Raw genomic sequence first — 26,681 nt, forward strand, 5'->3', positions numbered from 1 at the left:
AGAGGGAGGGAGAGAAAGAGAAAATATGAATATCCCAAGCAGGCTCCACCCTGAACATGGAGCCTGATGTGGGGCTTGATCTTATGAATGTGAGATCATGACCTGAACCGAAAATCAAGAGTTGGATGCTTAACCCACTGAGCCATCCAGGTGCCCCTCTCTGTATTTTTAATTAGATTATTTGATGTTTAAAAATTATTAAATTGTAAGAAAAATTTTTTAATGTTTATTTATTTTTGAGAGACACACACACACACACAGACACACACACACACACACACACAGAGTGTGAGTGGGGAAGGATCAGGGAAAGAGGGAGACAGAATCTGAAGTAGGCTCCAGGCTCTGGGCTGTCAGCATAGAGCCTGACGCGGGGGGCTCACAAACTGTGAGATCATGACCTGAGCCGGAGTCGGCCGCTTAACCGACTGAGCCACTCAAGTGCCCTGTAAGAGTTCTTCAGATAGGCATACCTCAGAGATATTGTTGGTTTGGTTCTAAACCACCGCAGTAAAGCAAATAACACAATAAAGCAAGTCAGATGAATTTTTTGGTTTCCCAGTATGTATAAAAGTTATGTTTATACAGTACTGTGCTCTGTTAGGTGTGCAACAGCATTATGTCTAAACTGTATATACTTTTTTCAGAATTTTAAAAAATATTTAAATGTTTTTAGAGAGAGTGCGAGTCAGGAAGATGGGCAGAGGGAGATAGAATCTTAAGTAGTCTCTATGCTCACTCAGTGTGGAATCTGACGCGGGCTTGGACTCACAACCCTGGGATCATGAACTGAGCTGAAATCAAGAGTCGGATGCTCAGTTGCCTGAGCCACCCAGGCACCCCTTAACTGTATATACCTTAATTAAAAAATACTTTATTGCTGAAAAATGGTAATCATTATCTGAGCTTCTGGTGAGTTGCCGTCTTTTCGCTGGTAGAGGATCTGGCTTCAGTGTTGATTGATGGCTGCTCATGGATTGAGATGGTGGTGGCTGAAGTTTTGGGTGACTGTGATAATTTCTTAGAATAAGACAACAATGAAATTTGCCACATCAATAGACTGTTCCTTTCACAAATGATTTATTGTAGCATGCAATACGGTTTGATAGCATTTTACCCACAGTAGAACTTCCAAAAATGAAGTCAGTCTTCTCAAAACCTGCTGCTGCTTTATCATTTAAGTTGATATAATATTCTAAATCCTTTGTTGTCATTTCAACAATCTTCACAGCATCTTCACCTGGAGTAGATTCCATCTCAAGAAACCACTTTCTTTGATCGTCTATAAGAAGCATTCCTCATTCGTTAGAAGTTTTGTCATAGGATTTCAGCAATTCAGTCACATCTTTAGGTTCCATTTCCTCCTCCTTTTCCTTTTTTTTTAATGTTTAAGGTGGGGGAAGGGGCAGAGAGAGAGAGAGAAAATATCCCAAGTAGGCTCCACACTGTCAGCACAGAGGCTGACGTGCGGCTAGATCTCACAAACTATGAGATCACAATCTGAGCTGAAATGAAGAGTCATATGTTTAACTGACTGAGCCATCCAGGGGCCCCTTCAGGCTCCATTTCTAATTTTAGTTCTTTTGCTATTTCTACCACATCTGCAGTCAAATTTCTACCACATCTACTGGAAGTGTTGAAGCCCTCAAAGTCAGCTATGAGGGTTATAATCAACAACTTCTAAACTCCTGTTAATGTTGATATTTTGACTTCTTCCCATGGATCACAAATATTCTAAATGGCATATAGAATGATGAATCATTTACAGAAGGTATTCAATGGACTTTGCTCATATACATCAGAGGAATCACCAACTATGGCAGCTATAGCCTTGTGAAACATATTTCTTAAATAAGAAGATTTGAAAGTTGAAATTTTCCTGATCCATGGGCTGCAGAATGGATTTTGTGTTAGTAGGCATGAAAATAACATGAATCTCCTATTGTACATTTCCATCAGAGCTCGTGGGTGACCAGGTGCTTTGTCAATAAGCAGTAATATTTTGAAAGGAATTTTTTTTCTTGAGCAGTAGGCCTCAAACGTGGGCTTCATATATTCAGTAAACCATGTTGACAACAGGCTTTGTTGTTCCATTTATAGAGCACAGACATAGTAGATTCAGCGTAATTCTTAAGGGCCCTAGGATTTTTGGAATGGTAAATGAACATTGCCTTCAACTTAAAGTCACCAGCTGCATTAGTCCCTGACAGGAGGGTCAGTCTGTCCTTTGAAGCTGTGAAGACCAGCATTGACTTCTCTCTAGCTAGCTATGAAAGTCTAAGATGGCGTCTACTTCCACGATAAGGCTATTTTGTTTACATTGGAAATTTATTGTTGAGTAGCTACCCTGGTTAATTATCTTAGCTAGTTTTCTGGATAATTTACTGCAGCTTCTACATCAGCATTTACTGCCTCACCTTGCACTTTGATGTGAAGGAGACACCTTCTTTCCTTAAACTTCATGAACCAACCTCTCCTAGCTTCAGTTTTCCTTCTGCATTTTCTTCACCTTTGCCAGCCTTTGTAAAATCGAAGAGAGTTGTGAGGCCTTACCCTGGATTAGGCTTTGGCTTAAGGCACTTTTGTGGCTGGTTTGATTCTCTTATCCAGACCTGTAAAACTTTCTCCATATCAGCAATAAGACCGTTTCATTTTGTTGTCATCATGTGTTCAGTGAACAACACATCATTTTCTGCAAGAATTTTTCCTTTTCATTTATAACTTGGCTATTTGGCTCAAGAGGCCTGCCTATCTTTTGGCCTATCTCTGCTTTTGGCATGCCTTCCTTGTTAAGCTAATCATTTTTAGCTTTTAATTTAAAGGGAGAGATGTGCAACTCTTTCTTTCACTTAAACACTTGGAGGTCATTGTAGGGTTATTAATTGGCCTACTTTTAATACTAGTTTGTCTCAAGGACTACACAGGTCTGAGGAGAGAGAGAGGTGAGGAAATCAGAGCACACACAGCATTTATTAAGTTTGCAGTCTTATATAGGCACGGTTTATGGTGCCCCATAACAACTACAATACTGACATCAAAGATCTCAGATTCCCATAACAAATATAATAATGAAAAAGTTTAAAATATTGAGAGAATTACCAAAATGTGACAGAGACCCAAAGTGAGCATGTGCTGTTGGATAAATGGCTCCAATAGACTTGCTTGACACATGGTTGCCACAAACTTTTGGTTTGTAAAAACAATACAACCCGCAAACAAAACAATCCGCGGTATCTGTGAAGTGCAATAAAACAATATATGCTTCTATATTTTGAGTACAAATGCCTTACCAGGTACATGACTTGCAAATATTTTGCCCTATTCTGTGGATTGTCTTTTCTCATCCTTGATGGAGTCTTTTGAAATAACAAAAGTTTTCAATGTGATTAAGTGAAATTCGTCGTTTGTCTCTCATGCTTTTAGTCTAATATCTAGGAATAGTTTGCTTAACACACAGTTAAAGATTTACTTAGTTGCTTTATCGTTTTAGCTGTTACATTTTGGTCTTTGATCATTTTGAGTTAAGGTTTGTGTATGGTTTGAGGTAGGGCCCAACTTCATTCTTCTGCATACAGATACCCAGTTTTGCCAGCACCATTTGTTGAAAAGCTAGTCTTCATTGAATTGTCTTGGCATCAAAAAAATCAAGTAACCATCAATATAAAAAAAATAAATTTTTAGATTCTCATTTTTAGATTCTCATTTTTATTCCATTGATCGACACATTTATCCTTAAGCCAGTATTATCTGGATTACTGTAACTTTGTAGCAGGTTTTCAAAATCATGAAGTGTGAGTCCTCCAACTTTGTGTTTCTTTTTCAAGATTGTTGGACTATTCTAGGTCTCTTGAATTACCATAAGGATTTTAGGATCAGCTTTCCAATTTCTACTAAGAAGACAGCTAGGCTTTAAAAAAAAGTTTTTTTTTTTAATGTTGTTTACGTTTGAGAGAGAGAGTGCACAAGTGGGGGAGGGAGGGACACACACACACACACACACACACACACACACACACACAGAATCCTAAGCAGGCTCCAGTCTCTGAGCTGTCAGCACTGAGCCCAGTGCAGGGCTCGAACTCAGGAACTGAGATCATGACCTGAGACGAAGTCGGACGCTTAACCGACTGAGCCACCCAGGTGCCCCATTTAATAGGGATTGTGTTGAGGCTGTAGATCTATTTGGAAAGTATTGTCATCTAATAATATTAAGTCTTCAGATCCATGAACTGTCCTACTTTCTTATGATGTTTATTTAGCCATCAATTTGCTTTTGTTATTAACATGGGACTATTAGTGCTCAGTGTTGAAAAAAAATTGTTTGGTGGTGCATTTTCTCATTGACCCAGCCATTCACATCTTTTAAAAGATTTTTGTTTTCATTTCATTGAAATGTTAATATTCAAGTGTTATTTATATTTACTACCATATTTTAGTGAAAAAATATGGGTGTGATGTTTAATATTTTCTAGGATATCCTTAATGTCACTAAGAAGTAAGTAGTTACACTTTATAGAGTTGGGTCCCATAGTTTTCAGATTCCTTTTAATGCAGATTAAACAGAAGATCGATCATCATTTTGTGGCATCAGGTGATTATTTTATTGAATTCAGTTAAGATTTAATTTTAAATTTTAGTACACAAGTATGTATATATTAATTTGAGGTAATGGGATACCATTTAATGTTGAATCTTAATGACTTTAATCACACTTAATTCTTAGAACATTGCAAAAGCTAATTTTTTATTTTTTTGCATTAGCAAAAGTTAATTTTTCTTTAATTTCCTCCTCTGCTGTAGTCGGTGGTAGATGATTGGATAGAATCCTACAAGCATGACCGAGATATAGCACTTCTTGACCTCATCAACTTTTTTATTCAGTGTTCAGGCTGTAAAGGTAAGATACATTTATTTTGGAAGCAGAATGTTCTCAAATGATCTCTTTCTGTTCCACCTAAATATACATTAGTGCTTTACATGGAAAATAATGCCAAGATACTGAATTGTTTGCATTATAATCATACAAAATGTAAAGGAAAAAAGAGCAAAGAACAAAATAAGAAAGAAACTCTGTTGAGACCATTGTATTCATATGTGAAAGTTAACTAAAAACTTGGCAATTTATAATTATTATATTACTTTTATTAGATATATTTCCCACTTTCAGCATCTGGTTTTAGGAACACAGAAATGGATTAAGAAGGGAGGAGGAAGAGATACAGGTTCAAGTGGCAGGGAATTGTAAAGTGTAGGGAGTTTAAAAGTGCCATGAATAAGAGTAAGTAAGTAGGTAAGTAAGTAACTAAGTTAAGTAAGGTTTTGGTGAACTTTCTAGTTTTTTTTTTTTTTTCTCAAAAAGTAGAGAAGTTTCGGAGTGGGGTTTTGTTGAAAAATTTTTTTCACTTTATTTAAAAAGATTTTGAAGTAGGAGTGAGGTAAATATAAAATACAGTAGTGTCTTCCCTGGGGCAAAAATACTTAGTGCAGACATTTGGCATTGAGACAAAATTATGTAAGTTGGGGGGTGTCATACATCCTGATCTGGATCAGTAAATGATTCAGACAAAATCCTGGGCAGGTTAGGACCTATTTTGTTTCTCTGTAATACTTGGTCTGTCCTTGAAATTCTAGAAGGTGTCCAGGAAAATAAATGTTACAGAGTTTTCCAAGAGTATTACATTTTTTTTTAAATGAAAGTGGTACCAAAAACAGGCATTAGTAATAAGTCAGGAGGAGGGATGTTTGCTTAAAAATAGATCTGAGAAGTTAAGATGTTAATGACAGATTTAAGTAAATCTGTAAAGAGAATCCAAAGAAGCACATTATTTATGTCTACTCCTTTAATTCTATAATAATACTTTAAAAGTACTATTATTGAAGTTGTAAAACAAGTCACGTTTTTTTAAATGAGTTTTTACTTTTTTATTTTTATTTTTTAACTTTGAAAGTGACATTTTATTGAAAATAGAGTTTACATTCTTCTCACATTACTTTCTCTTCCAAGTAGCACAGGAGTAAAATCCTAATTCTCAAAATTACACTGCTCAGTGTAAAATTTAGATAATCTGTTTATATAAAGACTTTTTCAGTTAGGTTTTTAAAATATTTATTTTAATTTCAGTGTTGTTAACATGTAGTATTCTGTTATTTTCAGGTGTACAGTATAGTAATCCAGCAGTTCCTATGACCAAGTAACCTTTTAAGAAATGATACATTTTATTTGAGGTTGATCACAACATTCAGTGCAGCATGCATACTAGATATTATGTATGAGAGTCCAGATGGATAAAAAATTAACTTCTTGAGTCTTACCTGCATAATCTCATTAATGTGGTCAGTTTTGAGATTTTAAAAATTGTCTTTTTAGAGACTTTAAAACTTTAGAGTACAGAGTTGCCTAGTGTACTTCTCAGCTATAGGTAGCCACAAATCAGTATTACAGAATTCTGCAGACTCTGCTCAAGGGGTGTGTAGTAATGACAGAGTGATGAATCAGAATAACACTTTTCATAAATGAGATATATCAATATTATTTTTATTTTGTCTACGTCCAGTCTATTTTTCTGGAGTAGAAGAAATCAGGTACCTGTTTGTGGTGGTGTGTAATCAAGGGCCCTGTCCTTTTTCTTTAGATTCTTTGACAGTGGAAGGTTGATTGCAGAACAACTGAACAGGTGCCAGAAATAACTTGATGAGCTAAAATTCTGATTTTTATGTTTAGTCTTCCCTGTTATACGGTAGTTTGGTTAGTTTTAGTTTCCTTAGTTAGGCTCCTCATTGTAGTTTTAAAGCAAGGCCGTAGTCAGAGCATTTTCCTTTATCAGATTCATTCCTTTTCTGGCACCAGCGTGTTTTATGAATCAGGAGCCTGCCAGTTGAGCGTTTGGATACACTTGGTCATAAACTAGATTGTCCAGATTTTTAAAAATTGAAGGTGTTGAAAACTTAAATTATTAGGTATGTTTAAACACTGCCATAATATTTATTTTAGAATCAAGAAAGTTCCACAAAGGAGAATTTATCATATAATCCAAAGTTAAGCTCATTAAATGCTTTCAAAACATACTCAGCATAATTTAAATTGAATTCTTTTATAAACGAGTTAGAAACATCGTTATGTATATGTATTGTACTTTAACCTTTTGCTTTTGGAGTCCTGATTGTCATCATGAACATCAGTTATTTTACTGTAGTTTTGCCTTTAGCAGCTATTGAGGTGTGGTGGGATATTTGGTGCTACACTGAAGGCTTCAAGCTGCTTTGTGGTGGCTGAATGTGGCCAGTGTTTCCTTCTTTCTTTCCTGGTCAGCTGTCACTTTTTAGTTTATCAGCTTTTAGCAGTCTGTCTTCATCTCTTCTACAATTTCAAGGCAGTGCCTTAGGCCTGGTGTCTTAATGGCACCTTCACACCTGCCCCAGGGGATACATGCACGGAGTTTGTGACATCTATTTTTTTTCTGCTTATTTTTGGGTTTCTGGCTGTTATATGGTCAGTGAGAGATCAGAGAGGAGCTTTAGAAATGGGACACTTGTCGAAATGTATGCAGCATGTTTGCTTTGAGATTTATTTATTATATGCATGTTTATTTTGTAGAAATTGTTTCAGGGATTGAGCAACATGTCTTTCTATAGCATTGCCAAGTTTATAGCACCTGGGTGTAAAGTGTAGGAAGGTTCTGAAGATGGTATATCTATGATTCTAGATTAAAATAAAAACCTTTGGAATGTCTTTGAGAATGTCCTTCTTTAGCAAGGAAAATGGTGCTTCCTTCCAGATTTGTTAATATTTTAAAACCATCATGTAGTTCTTTAATGTTGTGGTAAGTAAAGGCTCTTCACAGCACCACTAGAAATTGATCTTACCTGGGGGTGGCAGCTTGATGAAGATGAATCATTGCAGACAAAGTATTTAGCTTCTCTTCGCCTTAGCCTTTAGCTTCCTCATCTGTAAAGCTAGGATTACAGTGCCTGCCTCATAGGCTTGTTCCTAGAGCTGCATGTATGTCACGTGGCTGGTGTATAGGAGGCTCATTGGATGCTAGGTCCTCTTGTAGCCTTGCTGGCATTATTATGCTACTGGGAAGTGTTAAATTGCATGCCCATAGAGAAGGAGCTCAGGTATCAGTTGTTCTTTTCTGGTTTGGAGTTGGAAAGAGAGTATGGTATTTTATTGTTGTTTTTAAATTTATATATACACACACAAGTATGTGCATATACAAAATATATCATGGTTAATTGAAAGAAGTCTAATTGTATCTAATTTAAAAAAATGTTTAGAGAGAGAGTGTGCATGTGAGCTGGTGGGGGGGGGGGGAACGGTAGGTTGAGGGGCGGGCAGAGACGGAGAGGTAGAGAATCCCAAGCAGGCTCCATGCTGTCAGTACAGAGCCTGATGCAGGGCTCAAACTCAAGAATGCTGAGATCATGACTTGAGCCGAAATCCAGAGTTGGAAGCTTAACTGACTGAGCCACCCATACGCCCCTATATCTAATTTTTATAATATATCTCATCTTCTTACACCAAGACATTTTTTTTTAGATGGTACTATATTTATGGTGTTCATAGTGCTATGACTGGCAAGGAATAAGTAATCCAGCAATAGAAATAGGAATTTGAGAATCTAGTTTTTACATGATTTTTTAAAAAATAATCTGATACCCCATCAGTGGAAGTTCATGTGCATCTTCTTCCTGTCTTGTCTTTTTTCTAGAAATCCCTTTTCTGATACTTGATCTCTCTACTGGCTAACTTGTACTACTTGTAATGTACCCCGTTTCTCCTCCCCTTTCCCATATTCCTTTGAAATTCTGAATGTCCTTATTAGATTCCTTCTCTGTGAAACACCTGACTTATGCTAATTTATTTATTTTTTGTCTAACCTATAGCTTTTGTTGGCATTGCCACTCATTAGGGCATTTCTTATATATTGCATTTAATAGTTTTTATTTTTTCCTTCCTCCTTCCAAGAGAGAGTGGGAGCTGGGGAGAGGGAGAGTGAGAGTGAGAGGGAGAGCGAGAGAATCCCAAGCAGTCTCTGCACTGTCAGCGCAGAGCCCTTCTCAGGGCTCGATCTTGTAACTGTGAAATCATGACTTGAGCCAAAATCAAGAGTCGGACGTTTAACTGACTGAGCCACCTGGACGCCTCCTTCCTGTTTCTGTTATTCTTTATTAAAACTTCCAGCTAGATTACAAGATGAGCAGGAACTACAACTTACTGTCTATTTGAAACCTTTTGGAGGATAACGAGTTATTGCCTTATACATAGTGGTGTTTAATAAGGAAACTTGGCTAAAGTGAACTTTACCTATCACTCTCTTCCTTATTCAGTTTTATACTTGAAGTTTTAATTGTTACTCTGGGTGTTGCCTCACCCTTGATGACATGTTTTATATTAAAAGGGGTTAAGCTAGTATACATATTATAGGTAAGACTAGATTAAGTCAGTTAGAAATGTTATAGAGACTGACAGTGTTAGAGGCTGACTTAGAAGTTCTCTTTATTTTATTCATTCTACAATGTATATTAACTTCTTACACTTGCACATTTCAGGAGTTGTCACAGCAGAAATGTTTAGACATATGCAGAACTCTGAAATAATTCGAAAAATGACTGAAGAGTTTGATGAGGTAACTTATCCTAAATGTTTTGATAATTTTATGCATGTTGATCTTGATTTACCCTTGAAAGTATTCTTAAATTCTGAGTGTTAGTGTTATGGATAACAGCTTTGGCATCAGATTTAATCAGATGATGAGATGTGATCTTGGGCAAGTTGTTATCTTGGCATCAGTTTCATGATCTGTAAAATGGGGCCAATAATACTTCTTTCATAAGGCTGTTGTAAAGATTTAACTCAGTAATGTTTGAAAAATTTCTTAGCATTTTACAATGCCTGGTATATAGTAAGAACTTAATAAATGGTAGCTTTTATTGTCAAAAAATTAAAACTTCAAGAAAGAATAAAATGTAGTGCCTAAGAACACACCTTGGAATATTGTTAAAGATAGATTTGGTCAATATTTGGGGAACAGGTAGCTTAGGCAAAAGACTATACAGTTGACCCTTGAACAGCGGGGGGATAAAGGATGCTAATCCTCCCCCCCCCCCCCCCCCCAAACCACCATGGTCAAAAGTAGGCATGTAACTTTGCCCCACCCCCCCTTAACTATTATAATAGCCTACTCTTCCCTGGAAGCTTTACCAGTGAACGGTCGATTAACAAACATTTGTATGTTATATACCATATTCTTATAATAAAGTAAGGTAGAGAAAAGAAAATGTTACTAAGAAAATAAATTTACAGTACTATACATATGTTATTGAAGAAAATCCATGTATAAGTGGACCCTTACAGTTCAAACCCATGTTGTTTAAGGGTCAGTTCTCTATACGTTATTATTTAGAATATCTTTTATGTTTCAAATATGAGTAATAAGAACAATACAAATAAAAAAATACTAGCTTAGACTTGAGTGAATTCTTTATCACAGTGACGTCTTTGAAGTATTGTTACCAATAAAGACAGATTTACTATAATGTAAGCTCCTTCAGGGCAGGGTTCACAGCTGCATTCCAGGACCAGCAGGTTTACTCTTCAAAACTTGTCGCTGTGGATTTTCAAGTAGAAAGTCTGGTCTAATTTGAGTTTTACTTGATCATTTTTTTTCTTGCTTACTGTGATGAAGGAGCTTTCAACTATCATTCTAAAAGATAGACAAGATTTGTTTAAAAAGGCTTTGATGATCACTAAGTGCTATTAATCAGTCTCCAAGTAGTTGAGAGGTAATTATGAGTAATGGTATTACAGCAGTCCCTCCCCGCCCCCCACTCCTTCCTTTATCCCCGGGGGATACATTCCAAGATCTCCAGTGAATGCCTGAAGCCACAAATAGTACCAGACCCTATATATTCTATATTTTTTCTATGTATACATACCTGTGATAAAGTTTAATTTACTAATTAGACACAATAAGAGATTAACAATAACTAACAATAAAACAGAACAATTCTAACACTATACTGTAATAAAAGTTACATGATTGTAGTCTGTCTCTCTCAAAATATCTTGTGCTGTACTCACCCTTATGATGATGTGAGATGACAAAATTACCTACATGATGAGGTGAAGTGGGGTGAGTGACATAGGTGTTGTGACATAGTGTTAGGCTACTATTGACCTTCTGACAATACCTCAGAAGAAAGATCATCTGCTCTTGGATGGAGGTTGACTGTGGGTAACTGAAAGGTGGAAAATGAAACTGGATAATGGTGGGAGGGACTACTTTATTTTAACTTACTAATATCAAAATGTTTTAGTGAGAACCTTCTTACTAAAGGGAAATAGCTATTTGAGATAAGAATCCTGAAATCTGATTTGAAAGTATCCGCAAACTAACAACAATTAAGATGATACAGTTCATTGTAGCCACTAAATGATTTAATCAGATAATATGGAAGAAAGGTTTTTTCTGGAATATTAGGATCTTGTTCTCAGATGAGAAATAATAGTTCAACTTCTATATGCCATGACCTAAAATTAAAAAAAAAAATGTTTCTCTGATGACAAAATATAGGGGTGCCTGGCTGGCTCAGTTGGTAGAGCATGCAACTTTTGATCTTACAGTTGTGAGTTCAAGCCCCCTCATTGGGCGTGGGGTCTACTTAAGAAAAAAAATATATCATGGTTAAAAAATGTACTAAACTGTACCAATAAAATGATCTTAAGTCTCTAGGATACTCTTGAAAGCAACTCTTACTTTTGGATGTTCTGTGGAGTATTGGCCTTTGTTTTTATTTTTTAAGGATTTGTTTTTAATGATTTATGGGGATTCTCAATGTAACTGCACTGGAGAATGCCCCATCTTTATGTAGAAGAAAACTCAAGTACCAGTCTTTCCAGGCTATACTAGCTATCTTTACATTTCTTTTAAAAATTATATTATTTAAAAAAAATAACTATGTCATTGTTTATGTCTTTTGACTGATGTCCTTGAAGCTAATGAAAATATACATTGTAATCTTTTGATTATTTATAAATCATAACATCATTTAGACTGGCTGAGAGTATGATTTCATCATTTTTAATCCATTAAAAATAGAACATTGGTTTGATTTTTGCTATGCTTTTGTTTTAAAGAAATTTAATCAGTTTATCTTTGTTAATCAGAATAATGTTTTGCTTTGATGGGAGAACCTTTATATTTTTAACGTTGAGTAATGGTATATATTTTTATTAGTTAAAGTGAATTCAGAATATCCATTTTGGTCTTAAAGAGAAGTGTTCAAAGGTACCTCCACCTTTGCATATTCTCCTGCCTACTTTGAGGATTTAATGGAGAAGAAGGGTGAGGTAAAGGAGTCTATTTTCAGCTTTTGCCTAGGGAATTTCAAAGACAAGCGAAATTTTGTTAAATCATGTGTTTTAAATGAAATTCCTGTTTAAAATTTTTGTTTTTAGGATAGTGGAGACTATCCACTTACCATGGCTGGGCCTCAGTGGAAGAAGTTCAAATCCAGTTTTTGTGAATTCATTGGTGTATTAGTACGGCAGTGTCAGTATAGCATCATATATGATGAGTACATGATGGATACAGTCATTTCACTTCTTACAGGATTGTCTGACTCACAAGTCAGAGCATTTCGACATACAAGCACCCTGGCAGGTCAGTATTTAAAATTTTTTTGCCTATTTGTTTAGGTTAGAGATGAAAATCGTTTTCATTAATAGAAATGAAATAATCACACAAATTAATTTTGCTTGTAGAGTAACCATCAACAGGACACTCTTCCTCCACTCCCCCCCTTGCCCCATGAATTACTGGGAATGCAATGATATTTTCAGTTTTGATTTTTAAAGGTATATTATAGTTAGTATATATTGTGATTTTCTTGTGTTAAACCTACTTGATTGCTATGCCACAAAAGGGGAAAAGAAGTGGATAGGAATGTGTCATGTTTTTGAAAGACGTTTTATCAGGGAGAATATTGACAGCAAATTTGGGGAGACTGTCAGTCACTTTGGATATGTAGTCCTAATGACCCTTATTTTGTCTCTGATTATGCACTGTCCCTCCTGGTTTGATGGTCCTGGCAGGATCATGTTTATTCTTTAATCACGCCACGAAAGTTTATTTTATTTTATTTTTTTTTATGTTTCAGAGTAACTTTAGACTGAGCTAAATTCTTTGATTTTTGAAATGAGTTATATTTTTAAGCCTTACATAATTCTAGAACAGTGATTTTTGGTGTTGGTGTTTATAAAATCTTTTGGTTCCTCCTTTGTGCTAAAAGTAAAATTGTTGATACGCTATCACTGAATATGTACTTCTTGGTTTGAGTTGGAAAAAAAATCAACTAGACTTTCATTGTTACTATAGTATTATAAGCCTTAATGCTAGAATATATGGTTTCTGCAAAAATTTTTCATTCTTTAAGTGTGGGGATATTTTTATCCTTTATTTTCCTAAAGAATTAAAGGTACAATTAAAAACGTACTTTTGCTAAGTCTTCCATTTTCAAAAAATGCAGGTAATCTGAGGGAAGGGAGTAGAGGAAAAAAAATGCAGGCAATCTTTCTATAGGATTTTTGTTTTTAGATTGGAAGTCACAAAATATGAATGTGTTCTTGCTCTATGAATTTAGGTAGTGTTTAATATTAAGAACTTGATGGCTAAAGTAAATGAAAATAAGTATGATGACGTAAGGTGGATAATTTTAGATCAGAATAACAATCTGAGGGAATGAAATAGCCCTGAAGAGAAAATTGAGGATCCCTTTTAAAGACACCCAGCAGCCACAAATTAAGATTTAGTTTTGTGCTGTTCTATTATGCAATGAGAAGTAGTCTGGAGTAAACTAAAAAACGCATAAAATGGTGAGATAGTAGTTTTAAATCACAGTAAGTCTGGTCTCAGAAGCCAGGGTTCGGTAACAGAAGGTGGGAATCTGGAGGAAGTGTAATAAAAAGCACTTTATTAAAAAAATTTTTTTTAATGTTTGTTTATTTTTGAGAGAGAGAGAGAGTACAAGAGGGGGAGGGGCAGAGAAAGAGGGAGACACAGTTTTACACACTATAGTTTGACATGAGCACTCAGATTGCTTCTCCCTTTGGTTATGGAGATAGCTAAATGACTGCTATATGAACCAAAATTTACTTAGAAGGTGAAATATCTCTGAAAAAGATCATAGGGGACACAGTTTAGAGTAGTGGGATATGAGCATAGTCTAAAGTCAGATTACCTGGTTTTTTAAAAGTTTATTTTTGACAGAGAGAGAGAGACAGAGAAAGAGACAGAGCACGAGTGGGGGAGGGGGAGATAGAGAAAGGGAGACACAGAATCTGAAGCAGGCCCCCTCAGGCTCTGAGCTTTCAGCACCGGGGCTCAAACTCCTGGACTGTAAGATCATGACCTGAGCCAAAGTCAGATGTGTAACGGACTGAGCCACCCGGGTGCCCCAGATTGCCTAGTTTTGGATACTGGTTTAACTACTTATATGAACTCTATAATACCAGGCATATTCCTTAATCTCCCTGGCCTTCAGTTTCCTCGTGAATGAAATGGGGATAATACTTGACTTTGAGAGCTGTTGTGAGGTTTAGGAGATAATCCATGAAAAGTACTGTAACATAGGTAACTGACATAGTAAGTATTCAGTACACATTAGCTGTTGTTTATTTTGTTGTTGTCATTTGTAGCAGCTGTATTTTTCTTTTCTGTTAGAAGCAGAACAGCCCATTTTGTCCTTAATTTCTCTTAACTTGATATTGTAAAATTTTGCATCTGTGAAACTAATTTCAACATTTTCCATTTAAAAATAGCTATGAAGTTAATGACAGCTTTGGTGAATGTGGCACTAAATCTTAGCATTAATATGGATAACACACAAAGACAGTATGAGGCAGAACGGAATAAAATGATTGGAAAACGAGCCAATGAGAGGCTAGAACTCCTGCTACAGAAGCGGAAGGAGGTAAACTTTTGTGTTGAGTTTTTTTTAAGCTATTTATTTATTTATTTATTTATCAAGAGTGAGAGCGAGAGAGAGAGAATGCGCACATGCACATGTGTGAGCTTGAGCGAGGAGGGTCAGAGAGAGGGAGAGAGCGAGTCCTAAGCAGTCTCTGCACTGTAGCGTGCAGCGCTACACAGAGCTGGAGCTCATGAACTGTGGAGCCATGACGTGAGCTAAAGTCAAGAGTTAGATGCTTTATTGATTGAGCACCCAGATGCCCCTGTATTAAATATTTAATCTGTTAATCTGTTAATCTGTTAATCCAAATGAACTTTGCAAGTTCATCAAACTTTTGGGAATGATTTAAATTTAAATAACATTTCAGGTTGTTTAAATGTCCAGTTCAGTTGACTGTGCAAGCCAGCAGTACCTTTTGCATGCATTTTCTTTTCTGTGTGGACTAGGATTAAGAGTTCAAGGTTTTAAGTAAGGAGTCCTGGCCATTCAGACAAGTTGTTTTAAGTCTTAGTATTTATCTCTGCCATGAAAATGTCTCTGTTAACTTCTTCCCCAAGCTTGTTGTTAGGATGAATTCAGGTTTTACTTCTGTGACATCACTGTGAAAAATTACTTATGGGCTATTCATGGTGTCTCAATTGCTGCCCTTTTTTTTTTTTTTTTTTGGTAGTATAGGAGGGCAGTTAGCATTAACAACTGACCGCCAAATTTAACTTTGAATGAGGAGACTATTTTTCATCCTTAAAAATTTTTTTTAATGTTTATTTTTGCGTGAAAGACACAGAGGGTGAGCAGGGGAGGGGCACAGAGAGAGAGGGAGACACAGAATCCGAAGCAGGCTCCAGGCTTGGCGCTGTCAGCACAGAGCTTGACGTGGGGCTCGAACTCACAAGCCGCAAGATCTTGACCTGCGCCGAAGTTGAACACATAACCGACTGAGCCACCCAGGCACCCCCTAAATAAAATATTTTAATGTTGTGTTTGTGATTTTAAATTCCTCCTTCATTAGTGATACATATTTTGCTGTCTGATATTTGTGATGTTTGTGCTCATTTCTAATATGCAAGATCTGATGTTTTAGAAGTGTTAGTAATGCAGTTGAGTTAATATTTGCCATGGTAATCCATAAATTCCTACTTGATTTTGACATATTTGGGGTTGGTAGTAGCTACAATTTTAGTTGATTATTTTTGGGATAGTCAATAACTTTAAAATGTCCTGACTCAACAAAAGCCTCAAAATCTTGTCCATATTTTCCCCCTACCTAAATTCCTCATCTTTTTTGTATAGTTTGAAATGGAAGAATTGACCTTTTTGCCCCTTAATTTAGATAATAACGTTCATCAGATTTATTAGGTAAACATAATGCATGTCTTAGGCCTTGAAATTATGGTCCAATTCTTGGACATTATTTTAAGATTGTGAGCATAGAACGAGTGGATATAGGTAAAAGGATTTTGAGATTAAAATTCCTGTACAGGTATAAGATATTAATACTTATAGGTTAGGGTTAAGTTTTTGACCACCTTGTACATTTGACTATTTATCTGTGCTAATGAATATAAGAAGCACATGCCCTTATTAGCATTATTTGGAAATGCAAGAATGTATTTATAAAAGAAAAACATACATTTTACAAAAGCACAGAACATAATCTAAAAGCTTATTGATACTTAAACTGTGAAAGATTTTTCTCCTCTCAAGCTCTGAAACAATTTTGTCTTCATTCTCAAACTCTGAATTGAAAAATAATGGGAGTAGATAAGTAAACTAAGATTTTAAAATGTTTACTTGATTATTTAAGGTGCGATTTGTTTCCTTCAAAAGAATTTAGCAGGGAGATTCATTTTTACTAAGTTATTTTACTCAAATATCTTTTGTTCTTTGAACAAGCACTGTAACATTTCTTTTTCTGATGATTATGACCAAGATAATGAAATAATGTTAGGCTTTTTTGATATGAACATACATGTTATATAATAGGTGATACGTGTGATAATAAATTACTTCACAGATTCTTATGTGCCTTTTTACAGTGGAAATTTGTGACCCTTAGAAAAGGCTAATCTACCAGGTAAACATTAAAAGCCACGTCAAATATTCTAGGTATCAAGGGACTTTGGCTACCTGATCTACAGCAGCTGTTAATTTTTGTGTGTGGTTACCGTTGTCTAGCAGAATTAAAAATTAGATTTAATTACCAAAATACTGGGGAGACCTGCATTTGTACTTGTAACAACTTCTAGAAGTTCTTTTCATTGTCCTTCCTTATAATTGAAAAGAAATGATGTATTCTTTTCAGCTTCAGGAAAATCAAGACGAGATAGAAAATATGATGAATGCAATATTTAAGGGAGTGTTTGTACATAGATACCGGTAAGTCAGGACATTTTTTTCTATGTAATTCTTTTTTTTATAGAGTTTAAATTTATTCATTTATTCTAAGAGAGAGAGAGAGAGCACACAAATGCACACGGGAGTTAGTGGCAGAGAGAGAGGGAGAGAATCCCAAGTAGGCTCTGTGCTGTCAGCGTGCAGCCTGATGCAGGGCTTGATCTCACGAACCGCCAGATCATGACCTGAGCCAATATCAAGAAATCAAGAGTCAGATGTTTAACTGACTGAGCCACCCAGGCGCCCTCGATGTAATTCTTTTTTCCTATTCAAGTTTGGGTATTTAGTGGTTTAGGCAGTATAAATCAGTGGAAGGAGCACTGGAACAAGATCAGTGTTAGAAGGTAAGGTCTTCCACTGACACTGATTGAGCTACTCGACAGTCAAGTTATTTAACTGCTCTGAAGTTGATGTTTTCTCTCTGAAAAATGGGGTAATGTGCTTGACTTATAGCTGCCCAGCAGATGGAAGCTACTTCTATGATTAGGACTCATAGCACAGAATACTTCATTGCCTTTGGATGTACTATGTTAATAGAAACTATGCATGACAATTCTGGGCTCTACTGTTTTGCGTGTCATTGGGAAAGTTTGGATAGATTTAAGGGTTTTTTTTGTTCGTTTTGTTTTGTTTTGTTTTGCTGTTTTGAATGAGCAGAGGAAAGAAATAGGTAATCTTATCACCATTTCTCCTCTAACCTATTCTTTAAATGTTGGTCGCATTTTTATTCAACTTCTCCCTCACTTCCTCAACTTGTCAATTATTGAATCACTTCCTTTGTAATGTCCCTTTGTCCATTTTTTCCTTTTTGTTTCTGGTGTCACCATTATCTTAGTCTATTCTCCCACCATTTCTCATACCTAGAGATTATTGAAGTTTTCCTAAAACATTCTTTTGTTGTTATTCCTCTGCTCAGAAGCCTTCAGTAACTCACCAGTATCTATAGGCTGAATTCAAAATAAATTTAGTCTGACATTCAAATCCAAATTTAGCTTGGCCTCAATGTTATGTGTACCTAATTCTCTCTTGGAAAATTATGCTCTAACTAGACTAGTGTGCCTGCTGTTTTCTGAACACACTGTGCCCAGCAGGTGTGAGCAGAGGCTGGGATATGGCATGATATAAAAGGTGAGGGATTCGATTTTGTTTGTAGTTTTATTTAATTTTAAATATTCATGCGATGACTATTATGCTTTGCCAAATAGACTGTAAGCATTCAGGTGTCATGCATCAGTTCTACTTTTAAATCCCCAGTAATCCATAAAGGTATTTGGCATCTCTTGACTAAATCACAAATCCTGTTGCTGTAGTGGCACTAATATATGTAATTTTTCTTTCCTTCATTTAGTGATGCAATAGCTGAAATCCGAGCTATTTGCATTGAAGAAATTGGCATTTGGATGAAAATGTATAGTGATGCCTTTCTAAATGACAGTTATTTAAAGTATGTTGGTTGGACTATGCATGATAAGGTGAGATATGCTCTTATAGAATATTTGTGTACATATAGGCATAGCTATCTACAGCTCTCATTCGTGAAGAGTATCTGCGTATAGGTATGCCTGGGACCACATTCCTATAGGCCCCTCTCTTTTATTCTTTTCTATCTTTTCCATGAGAACATGGTCTCCTAGACTTTTAAATCTTGGCCACTGATTTGGACATCAATCTTGAATTACTTTTTGTAGCAAAACATTAGAATCATGTATGAGGTGGTGGTCAGGCATTTCTTAGAGCAGCCAGAAGAGTCCTTATTCTTAATATGTGAGTGCTAAATACTTTTAAAATTTTTCTAACTTTTCTTCTCTCTTTGATAAACACATATCTTTGCCAGATTATAAATTACTTTGCCTTTGACCTTTTTTATTTTCTGTTTTTTGTTAATCTACCTTTCTCTCAGGCTACCTTTTCACTAGCCTTAAAGTTCTTAGCATACATCCTTTACAAATACTTTTTTTGAAGGAAAACTTACTGTCAAATGTTCTACTATTGTCTTTCACGGTAGTATTGCTCTGAATAAGTTTTCAAAAAATTTTCATTTGACCTACAGAAATAGTAACCCAAAAGGTCTTTAGTCTTAAATGTATGTATTGATTTCTATTTTTGCATTATCAGGGATGAGAGGTTTTGAAAATGAAAGTTTTGGAGAATTGTATGGAAGATACTTAAATATTTAAAGTAGAAAATACTGTTTATGTCTTGAATATTCACGTTGAAGATATGCAGAGTTTTAATGCATTTTCTCCTCTTGTTTCATTTAGCAAGGTGAGGTAAGACTCAAATGTCTCACTGCTCTACAAGGCCTTTATTATAACAAAGAGCTTAATTCCAAACTGGAGCTTTTTACCAGTCGGTTCAAGGTTAGTATAACTTTAAGTTTTTAAAAATTACCTGTTGTTTGAAAATATTTTTCTCTAATTTTTACTTTATTTTTTTTAAATTTTTTTTTCTAATTTTTACTTTAAAAATATCTTAATTTTTTTGTCCTTAGGATAGAATTGTATCTATGACCCTTGACAAAGAATATGATGTTGCAGTACAAGCAATAAAATTACTTACTCTTGTTTTACAGTAAGTATGTATTTATTGCATATTATTAATGTTCAGATGTTTAAATAAAACATTAGAGTATATAGTTTAAATTTATCTGGTTTTAAATTTTAATTACCTAAGTCACAGAATTTTTACAGCTAGAAGTTTAATTTTCTCACGTAAGGTTGTAGAAACAGGAAGAGGAAACCATTAGAGTAGAATATTTTAACTGAGCTAGGAATTCATGTGTTCCCATTCTGATGGCCAGTTTCCTTTCCATTTCACTGTCTTAGGTGCCCTTGAAATAAAGTTAAACACTTGAGTATATTAAATATGCCTATTATATTTTGTCACTCTTTTAGAAAATAGTATTTACTGAAATTTCTCTGTAAACAATCTGAATTTAAAACATTCTTTTATGCATTTAACCTTCCCCCCGCCCCGGGTGGGGGGTATTAAGGAGGGCACTTTTTCAGATGAGCACTGGGTTCTACCTCTGAAGCCAAGACTATGGCTATGTTGACTAACTTGAGAGTAAAAAAAAAACAGAAAGACTAAAAAAGAAAATTCTATTATGTTCAAATGTAATAGTGATGCAATATTTTTTCCTTTTTAGAAAAATTTACCATCATATTTTTAAAAATTTGTTTTTTAATGTTTTTTTGTATTTGAGAGAGAGAGAGCATGCACATGAGCAGGGCAGGGGCAGGGAGAGGGAGAAACAGAATCCGAAGCAGTCTCCAGGCTCTGAGCTGTTAGCACAGAGCCCGACGCAGGGCTTGAACTCCCGAACCGTGAGATCATGACCTGAGCTGAGGTCGGATGCTTAACCGACTGAGCCACCCAGGTGCCCCTAAAATGTTTAATTGAAGTGTAGTTGACATAATATTAAATTAGTTTCAGGTATACAACATAGTATTTCAAAAATAATATATATTATGAAACGCTCACCACAATATGTATATCATAGTATTATTAACTATATTCCCTATGATACACTTTTCATCCTTGTCACTTACTTTATTACTGAAAATTTGTTCCTCTTAATCCCTTCATCCATTTTGCCCATTTGCCCCACTCCCCTCCCCTTTGGCACAGGGGTTCATTTTCTCCACAACCTCACCAACACTGTTATTTGTCTTTTTGATACTAGCCATTCTGACTGTTGTGAAGTAATACCTCATTGTGGTTTTGATTTGCATTTCCCTGATGATTAGTGATGTTGACCGTCTTTTCATTTGTTTGTTGGTCATCTGTATGTCTTTGTAAAAATGTCTGTTCAGGTCCTCTGTCCAGTTTTTAATCAGATGTTTTTGGTATTGAGTTGTATGAGTTCTTTATAGATGAAAACAGTATGGTGGTTCCTCAAAAAACTAAAAATAGAAGTACCATAGGATCCAGTAATTCCACTACTGGGTATTTACCTAAAGAAAATGGAAACACTAATTCAAACAGATGTATGTCCCTCTATGTTTATTGGAGTATTATTTACAATAGCCAAGTTTAAGAAGCAGGTAATCTGTCCCATCAAAAGATGAAGGATAAGATACGGTGTACACATGTACACACACACACAGGAATATTACTCAGCCAATAAAAATTTACAATTTTAAACATTTTTTAAGTGTATAGTTTAGAGGCCTTTAGTATGTTTATTTTGTTGTGAAGCCATCACCATTATCCATCTCCAGAACTATTTTTATCATCCCATACTGAAACTCTCTACCCATTAAACACTAACGCCCTATTCCTTCATTCCCCCCCAGCCCCTGGTGACCACGGTTCTACTTTCTATCTCTATAAATTAGACTATTTTAGGAAACTCCTATAACTGGAATCACATAGTATTTGTAATTTTGTATCTGGCTTATTTCACTTAGCATAATGTCTTGAGTTTATTCATGTTATAACATGTATCAGGATTTCATTTACTTTTGAGGCTTAGTAATATTCCATTGTATGTTTATGCCACATTTTGTTTACCCATTCATCTGTCAGTGGACATTTAGTTTGTTAGCATGATCCAAATAATAATTGCAAAATGATTTTTTTAACGTACCATGCTAATTCTGACACTCGTATGGAAAATTCATCATGTAATGGTAGCCAGTGAAGCTGTGATAAAAACATTTAGTGAGTGATGACTGCCCAGTATTATTTTTAAAAAAGGATATTCTTTGTTCATTCTAAGATTATGTTCTTTCCTTTTTTTTAACATTTTTTTTTGAGAGAGAGCGAGCGAGCATGGGGGAGGGGCTAAGGGAAAAGGTGAGAATTTTTCGCAGGTTCCATGCCCAGATCTCACGACCCTGAGATCACGACCTGAGCTGAAATCAGGAGTTGGATGCTTAACCAATTGAGCCACCCAGGCGCCCCCCAAAATAAATTATTTTTTACCTATGTCCACAAATGGCTGGAAGTGATTTGGTTAAAATTAGCATTGCCTAGGACTCCCAATAAAATTCTCCCCCTCCTCTTTTTAAACTCTTTTATTGGCATATAACCGACTGAGCCACCCAGGCACCCCTGCGCAGTATCATTTTAAGTCATATTGTAGAACCATAGTAATTTTTAGATTTCAGTACTGGTGTGTGAATAGACTGTGATTAGTAGCAGAGAATAAAGAATAGAGACAAGCACAAATGAGTCAGGGAACCTAGTATAGGGTGAGGGTGACATTTTCCTATAAGAAAATAAATGGTTAAAAAAAAAAGAAATGGTTCTGTGACGACTAGGTTCTATTTGGGGAAAAATAAAATCGGATTCCCATCCCATTCCTTATACAAAAGCAATTTCCACATGGATGAAATGTTTAAATGCAAATAAGTGAAACCATTCAAGTACTAGATGAAAACCTGGGGGAGATTAAACATTTTTATTTGATATGTAAAATGACTGAGCAAGATCTTTCAGAGCTTGACATAAAACCTAGACATAACAAAAATCATTGAATTAATTACATAAAAAATTTTAAATGTCTGTATGACATAAAATACCACAAACTCAGAGAACCGATGACAGATTGGGCAAAATACTTTTTTATCAGAGGAGTTAATTTCAGTAAATCAATTTAAAGAATAGAAACCCAAGAATAGTCCAGAGTCCGGAAACCAAATCATGGGCAGAAAAGAAAATAAAAATTTAAACATATGAAAAGATGTTGAGCCACACATAGAGACAAGTATATTAAAATGAGATCATTTTTTTAACCTGTCATTTGACAGATATACAAAAGTGTTTGCTAATACACTATTTTGTTAAAGCTGTGCAAAAACAGGTCCTTAAACATTATTGATGTGACTATAAATTGATACAACCTTTTTGGGAAGAAGCTTGACAGTATCTATGTTCAAAATTTTAGTTGCTCACATTCTATAACATAGCATTGTTTATAATAGAATTAAAAAAAATGTTTATTATTGAGAGGGAGAGAGAGCGTGCGAACAGGGGCAAGGGGAGGGAGAGAGAGAGAGTCCCAAGCAGGCAGCACATGAGCTAGCCTGACATGAGCCTGACATGAGCCTGGGTCCTCACGAACAGTGAGCTCATGACCTAAGCTGAAATCAAGAGTAGGATGCATAACTGACTGAGCCACCCAGGCGCCCCAGAATAGAATTTTTGATATGGCCTAAATGATTATCAATAGAGGAAGAATTAAATTAATATGTAAGATAATAGCTGTTTTGAGCATTCTTAACTATTGCATTTTCTTTTTTAGTTCAACTTAAAAATTATAAATATTGTATACGTTATGAAAGTATTGAAATAATTCTGAAATAAATAAGAAAGTAATAGTACTCTACATGTATTTCCATAGCTTCTCCCTTCCTCTGTAATACCTTACGGATATCTTTCAATATTTTTTTAAAGGATAATAGCCATTTAGTTGATTCAGCTATTACATACTTCATCACTGGAACTTGTCAGGAACATTCCTTCTCAAACAGTTAAAATGAGTGAACTACTGCACATTGATTTGAGTCAGTATATATATATTTTTTAATTATAAAATGACCCAAGTGGGGGCGCCTGGGTGGCTCAGTGGGTTGAGCATCCGACTTTGTTCAGGTCATGATCTCGCAGTTAGTGAGTTCAAACCCCGTGTCGGGGTCTGTGCTGACAGCTCAGAGCCTGGAGCCTGTTTCAGATTCTGTGTCTTCATCTTTCTCTGCCCTTCCCCTGCTCGCATTCTGTCTCCCTTTCTCAAAAATAAATAAACATTAAAAAATTAAAGAAAATGACCCAAATGGTTTTTCCAATAACGATTCAGTATTATACATGGAGTAAGTCAAAATGCTTTTGAAACTTGAATTGTAGCATTTTGGTTTTGTTTCTCTTAAAGAGAAGTACTATTTCCTTAGACATCAGCCTTCTGGAATCCTTGGGCACAGCAGAAAACCAAAAAGGATCTGAGCTCGTCAACTAACCATCTAACATACTTTGACTTCTTTCTGTGTTGGTGGTCCTGTGATTCTCAATTTACATATAATGCTAAAAACCTAGATTGCATATTAGGGGTGAAGGAGGTACCAGAGGCCAGGACCCTGAATACAGAGTCCATAAGGGAAGAACTTAACAAGATTTACCCTGAGGTACTGTGGTTGATGGGCCTAATAATGACTTTTATTTACCAAGAAGATTTTATTAGGTTTATTTTGTGTGTTTTTTAAAATTTTTTTTACATTTTATTTTTGAGAGACAGAGAGACAGAGAGAGAGACATAGCACAAGTTGGGGAGAGGCAGAGAGAGAGGGAGACACAGAATCCGAAGCAGGCTCCAGGCTCTCAGCTGTCAGCACAGAGCCCGATGTGGGGCTCGAACTCAAAAACCATGAGTTCATGACCTGAGCTGAAGTCAGCCACTTAACCGACTGAGCCACCCAGGCACCCCAAGGTTTATTTTGTTTTTTAAAAATGAGATCAGGGAAATGAGCAGTACATTTTAGTAAGATTTTTCCAATGATACATTGCAATTAAAGGTCTTTGGCACTTGAATTTTAACTATTTCAAAAATCTATTTGCATTGCCTTATGGTGTTCAGTACATGGCGAATGAAGTATTCATCATTGTGAGAGAATTGGGGTGTTGGTATATTTTAATGTTGTGATATTCTTAATATCACTATGAAGTACAGAGAGTATTTTCTGTGATTATTAACTCTAAGCTCTTAGAATGCCACCACTTAATTTTTTTACATTAGTTTTTATTCTGTCTTCATTTCTCTTTTGCATCCTTGTCACATTATCACTTCTCTTCATCATATATTTCAGTACATTTGGTATTCACTCTAATTTTTCCTCCCATTAATCTTAGATGTTAAAAAATATGCAGCTCTTTTGTCAGTGTAAGCTTTTACTGACAGATGATACTCAAATAAGGTTGATTTTTTTTTCTTTTTTTTTAAACAGAAGTTAGTAAAAGTGTACTGTTTTTTAATGTATGAGCATGGATTGTTGTACTCAGTGTCTTTAAAATTAAGTCATTGTTGAAACTGCTCCTGCTCATTTATTTTTTTAGGAGTAGTGAAGAAGTTCTTACTGCAGAAGATTGTGAAAATGTCTACCATCTGGTTTATTCAGCTCACCGGCCAGTAGCAGTAGCAGCTGGGGAATTTCTCTACAAAAAGTAAACCTATATTTTTGTTATTTTGTAAAGTATACTTTTATGGCAGTAATTCCTTGTGCTATAATTGATACTAAAGATGTATATAACCCCTTTAAAAAATTATTCAGTACAAGGTGTAACTTTCACATTTAAACCTTTCTCCAATTCACTTGATTTGTAGAAGTTAAATCTTTAAAGGGAAATGCTTTTTAATGGTTAAAATATATAAAAATATATCTATATCGTCATGTTAAGACTGACCTCTTCCTAATTTTTCATTCTTTTCTCCCATGTCAGCTTCCAAATATTGCCCTTCCTAATGTAATATTTAGTTTTTAAAAAAAATTTTTTTTAATGTTTATTTATTCTCGAGAGAGAGACAGAGACAGAGTGTGAGTGGGCAAGGGTCAGAGAGAGAAGGAGACACAGAATCTGAAGCAGGCTCCAGGCTCTGAGCTATCAGCACAGAGCCTGAAGCGGGGCTCGAACTTACAAACTGTGAGGTCATGACCTGAGCTGAAGTCGGACTGAGCCACCCAGGTACCCCATAATATAATATTTAGTCTTAAGCCTGTAATTGTTTTACTTTAGAAAATATTAAAAGGTTTTGCCTCAAGTGTTTGATATAGTGTGACATAAGAATCCCAAGAATCCTACAGTCTTTTTCATGTTCCTATAACACCTCAGATCAGGTAGTATGGATAGCAGTGTGAATATCTTGGCCACAGAAAACATTCGGCAAATGTTGTGTAATGGCTTTTAAAGAGAACAATTTGAACCACATGGACTAAACTATGTATCTTTGAGATTTTATTAAAATGCCTATTTGGCAGAAGCAATTTTATTAGAAAGTTCTACATGACATAAAATGTTCATATTCCATTTTTCTATTGGTTGCTACCAGTGATGGTTCTCTTTTGTCATATATAAGGAAAAACCACCATGATGTCCATAGAAAGAGGCCACTAAATTCAGACTTTGGGATAATTGCAAGAAGGATAGAAAGAAAATACATGTTTAGTTTTAAAGAGATGAGTATCATAGATTTAGGGCATAAATGATATAGGCTAGTATAATATTTTTATGAAAAGGGATGGTTGCATAAAATGCAGTAATGTTTTTAAAAAGAAATAATTCATAACTCCATACAATTAACTTGAGAAGTTAATTTAAGAGGA

The 26,681-nt window shown here is 35.4% G+C and overlaps 1 protein-coding gene across 8 annotated transcripts in view; it reads left to right on the top strand.

Moving 5' to 3' along the window:
- STAG2 (stromal antigen 2) overlaps positions 1–26,681 on the top strand; it is a 137,389-nt gene that overhangs the window by 64,794 nt on the left and 45,914 nt on the right. For all 8 annotated transcript variants that reach the window (XM_053201630.1, XM_027054323.2, XM_027054326.2 and 5 more), the window contains 9 exons: positions 4,801–4,897; positions 9,553–9,629; positions 12,461–12,665; positions 14,822–14,973; positions 17,276–17,349; positions 18,716–18,839; positions 19,629–19,727; positions 19,859–19,938; positions 25,417–25,524. In XM_053201630.1, the coding sequence (XP_053057605.1) occupies positions 4,801–4,897; positions 9,553–9,629; positions 12,461–12,665; positions 14,822–14,973; positions 17,276–17,349; positions 18,716–18,839; positions 19,629–19,727; positions 19,859–19,938; positions 25,417–25,524 (1,016 nt within the window). The remainder of the gene's footprint in view (positions 1–4,800; positions 4,898–9,552; positions 9,630–12,460; positions 12,666–14,821; positions 14,974–17,275; positions 17,350–18,715; positions 18,840–19,628; positions 19,728–19,858; positions 19,939–25,416; positions 25,525–26,681) is intronic.

The sequence above is a fragment of the Acinonyx jubatus genome, chromosome X (genome assembly GCF_027475565.1).
Source record: "Acinonyx jubatus isolate Ajub_Pintada_27869175 chromosome X, VMU_Ajub_asm_v1.0, whole genome shotgun sequence".
NCBI classification, from domain to species: Eukaryota; Metazoa; Chordata; class Mammalia; order Carnivora; family Felidae; genus Acinonyx; species Acinonyx jubatus.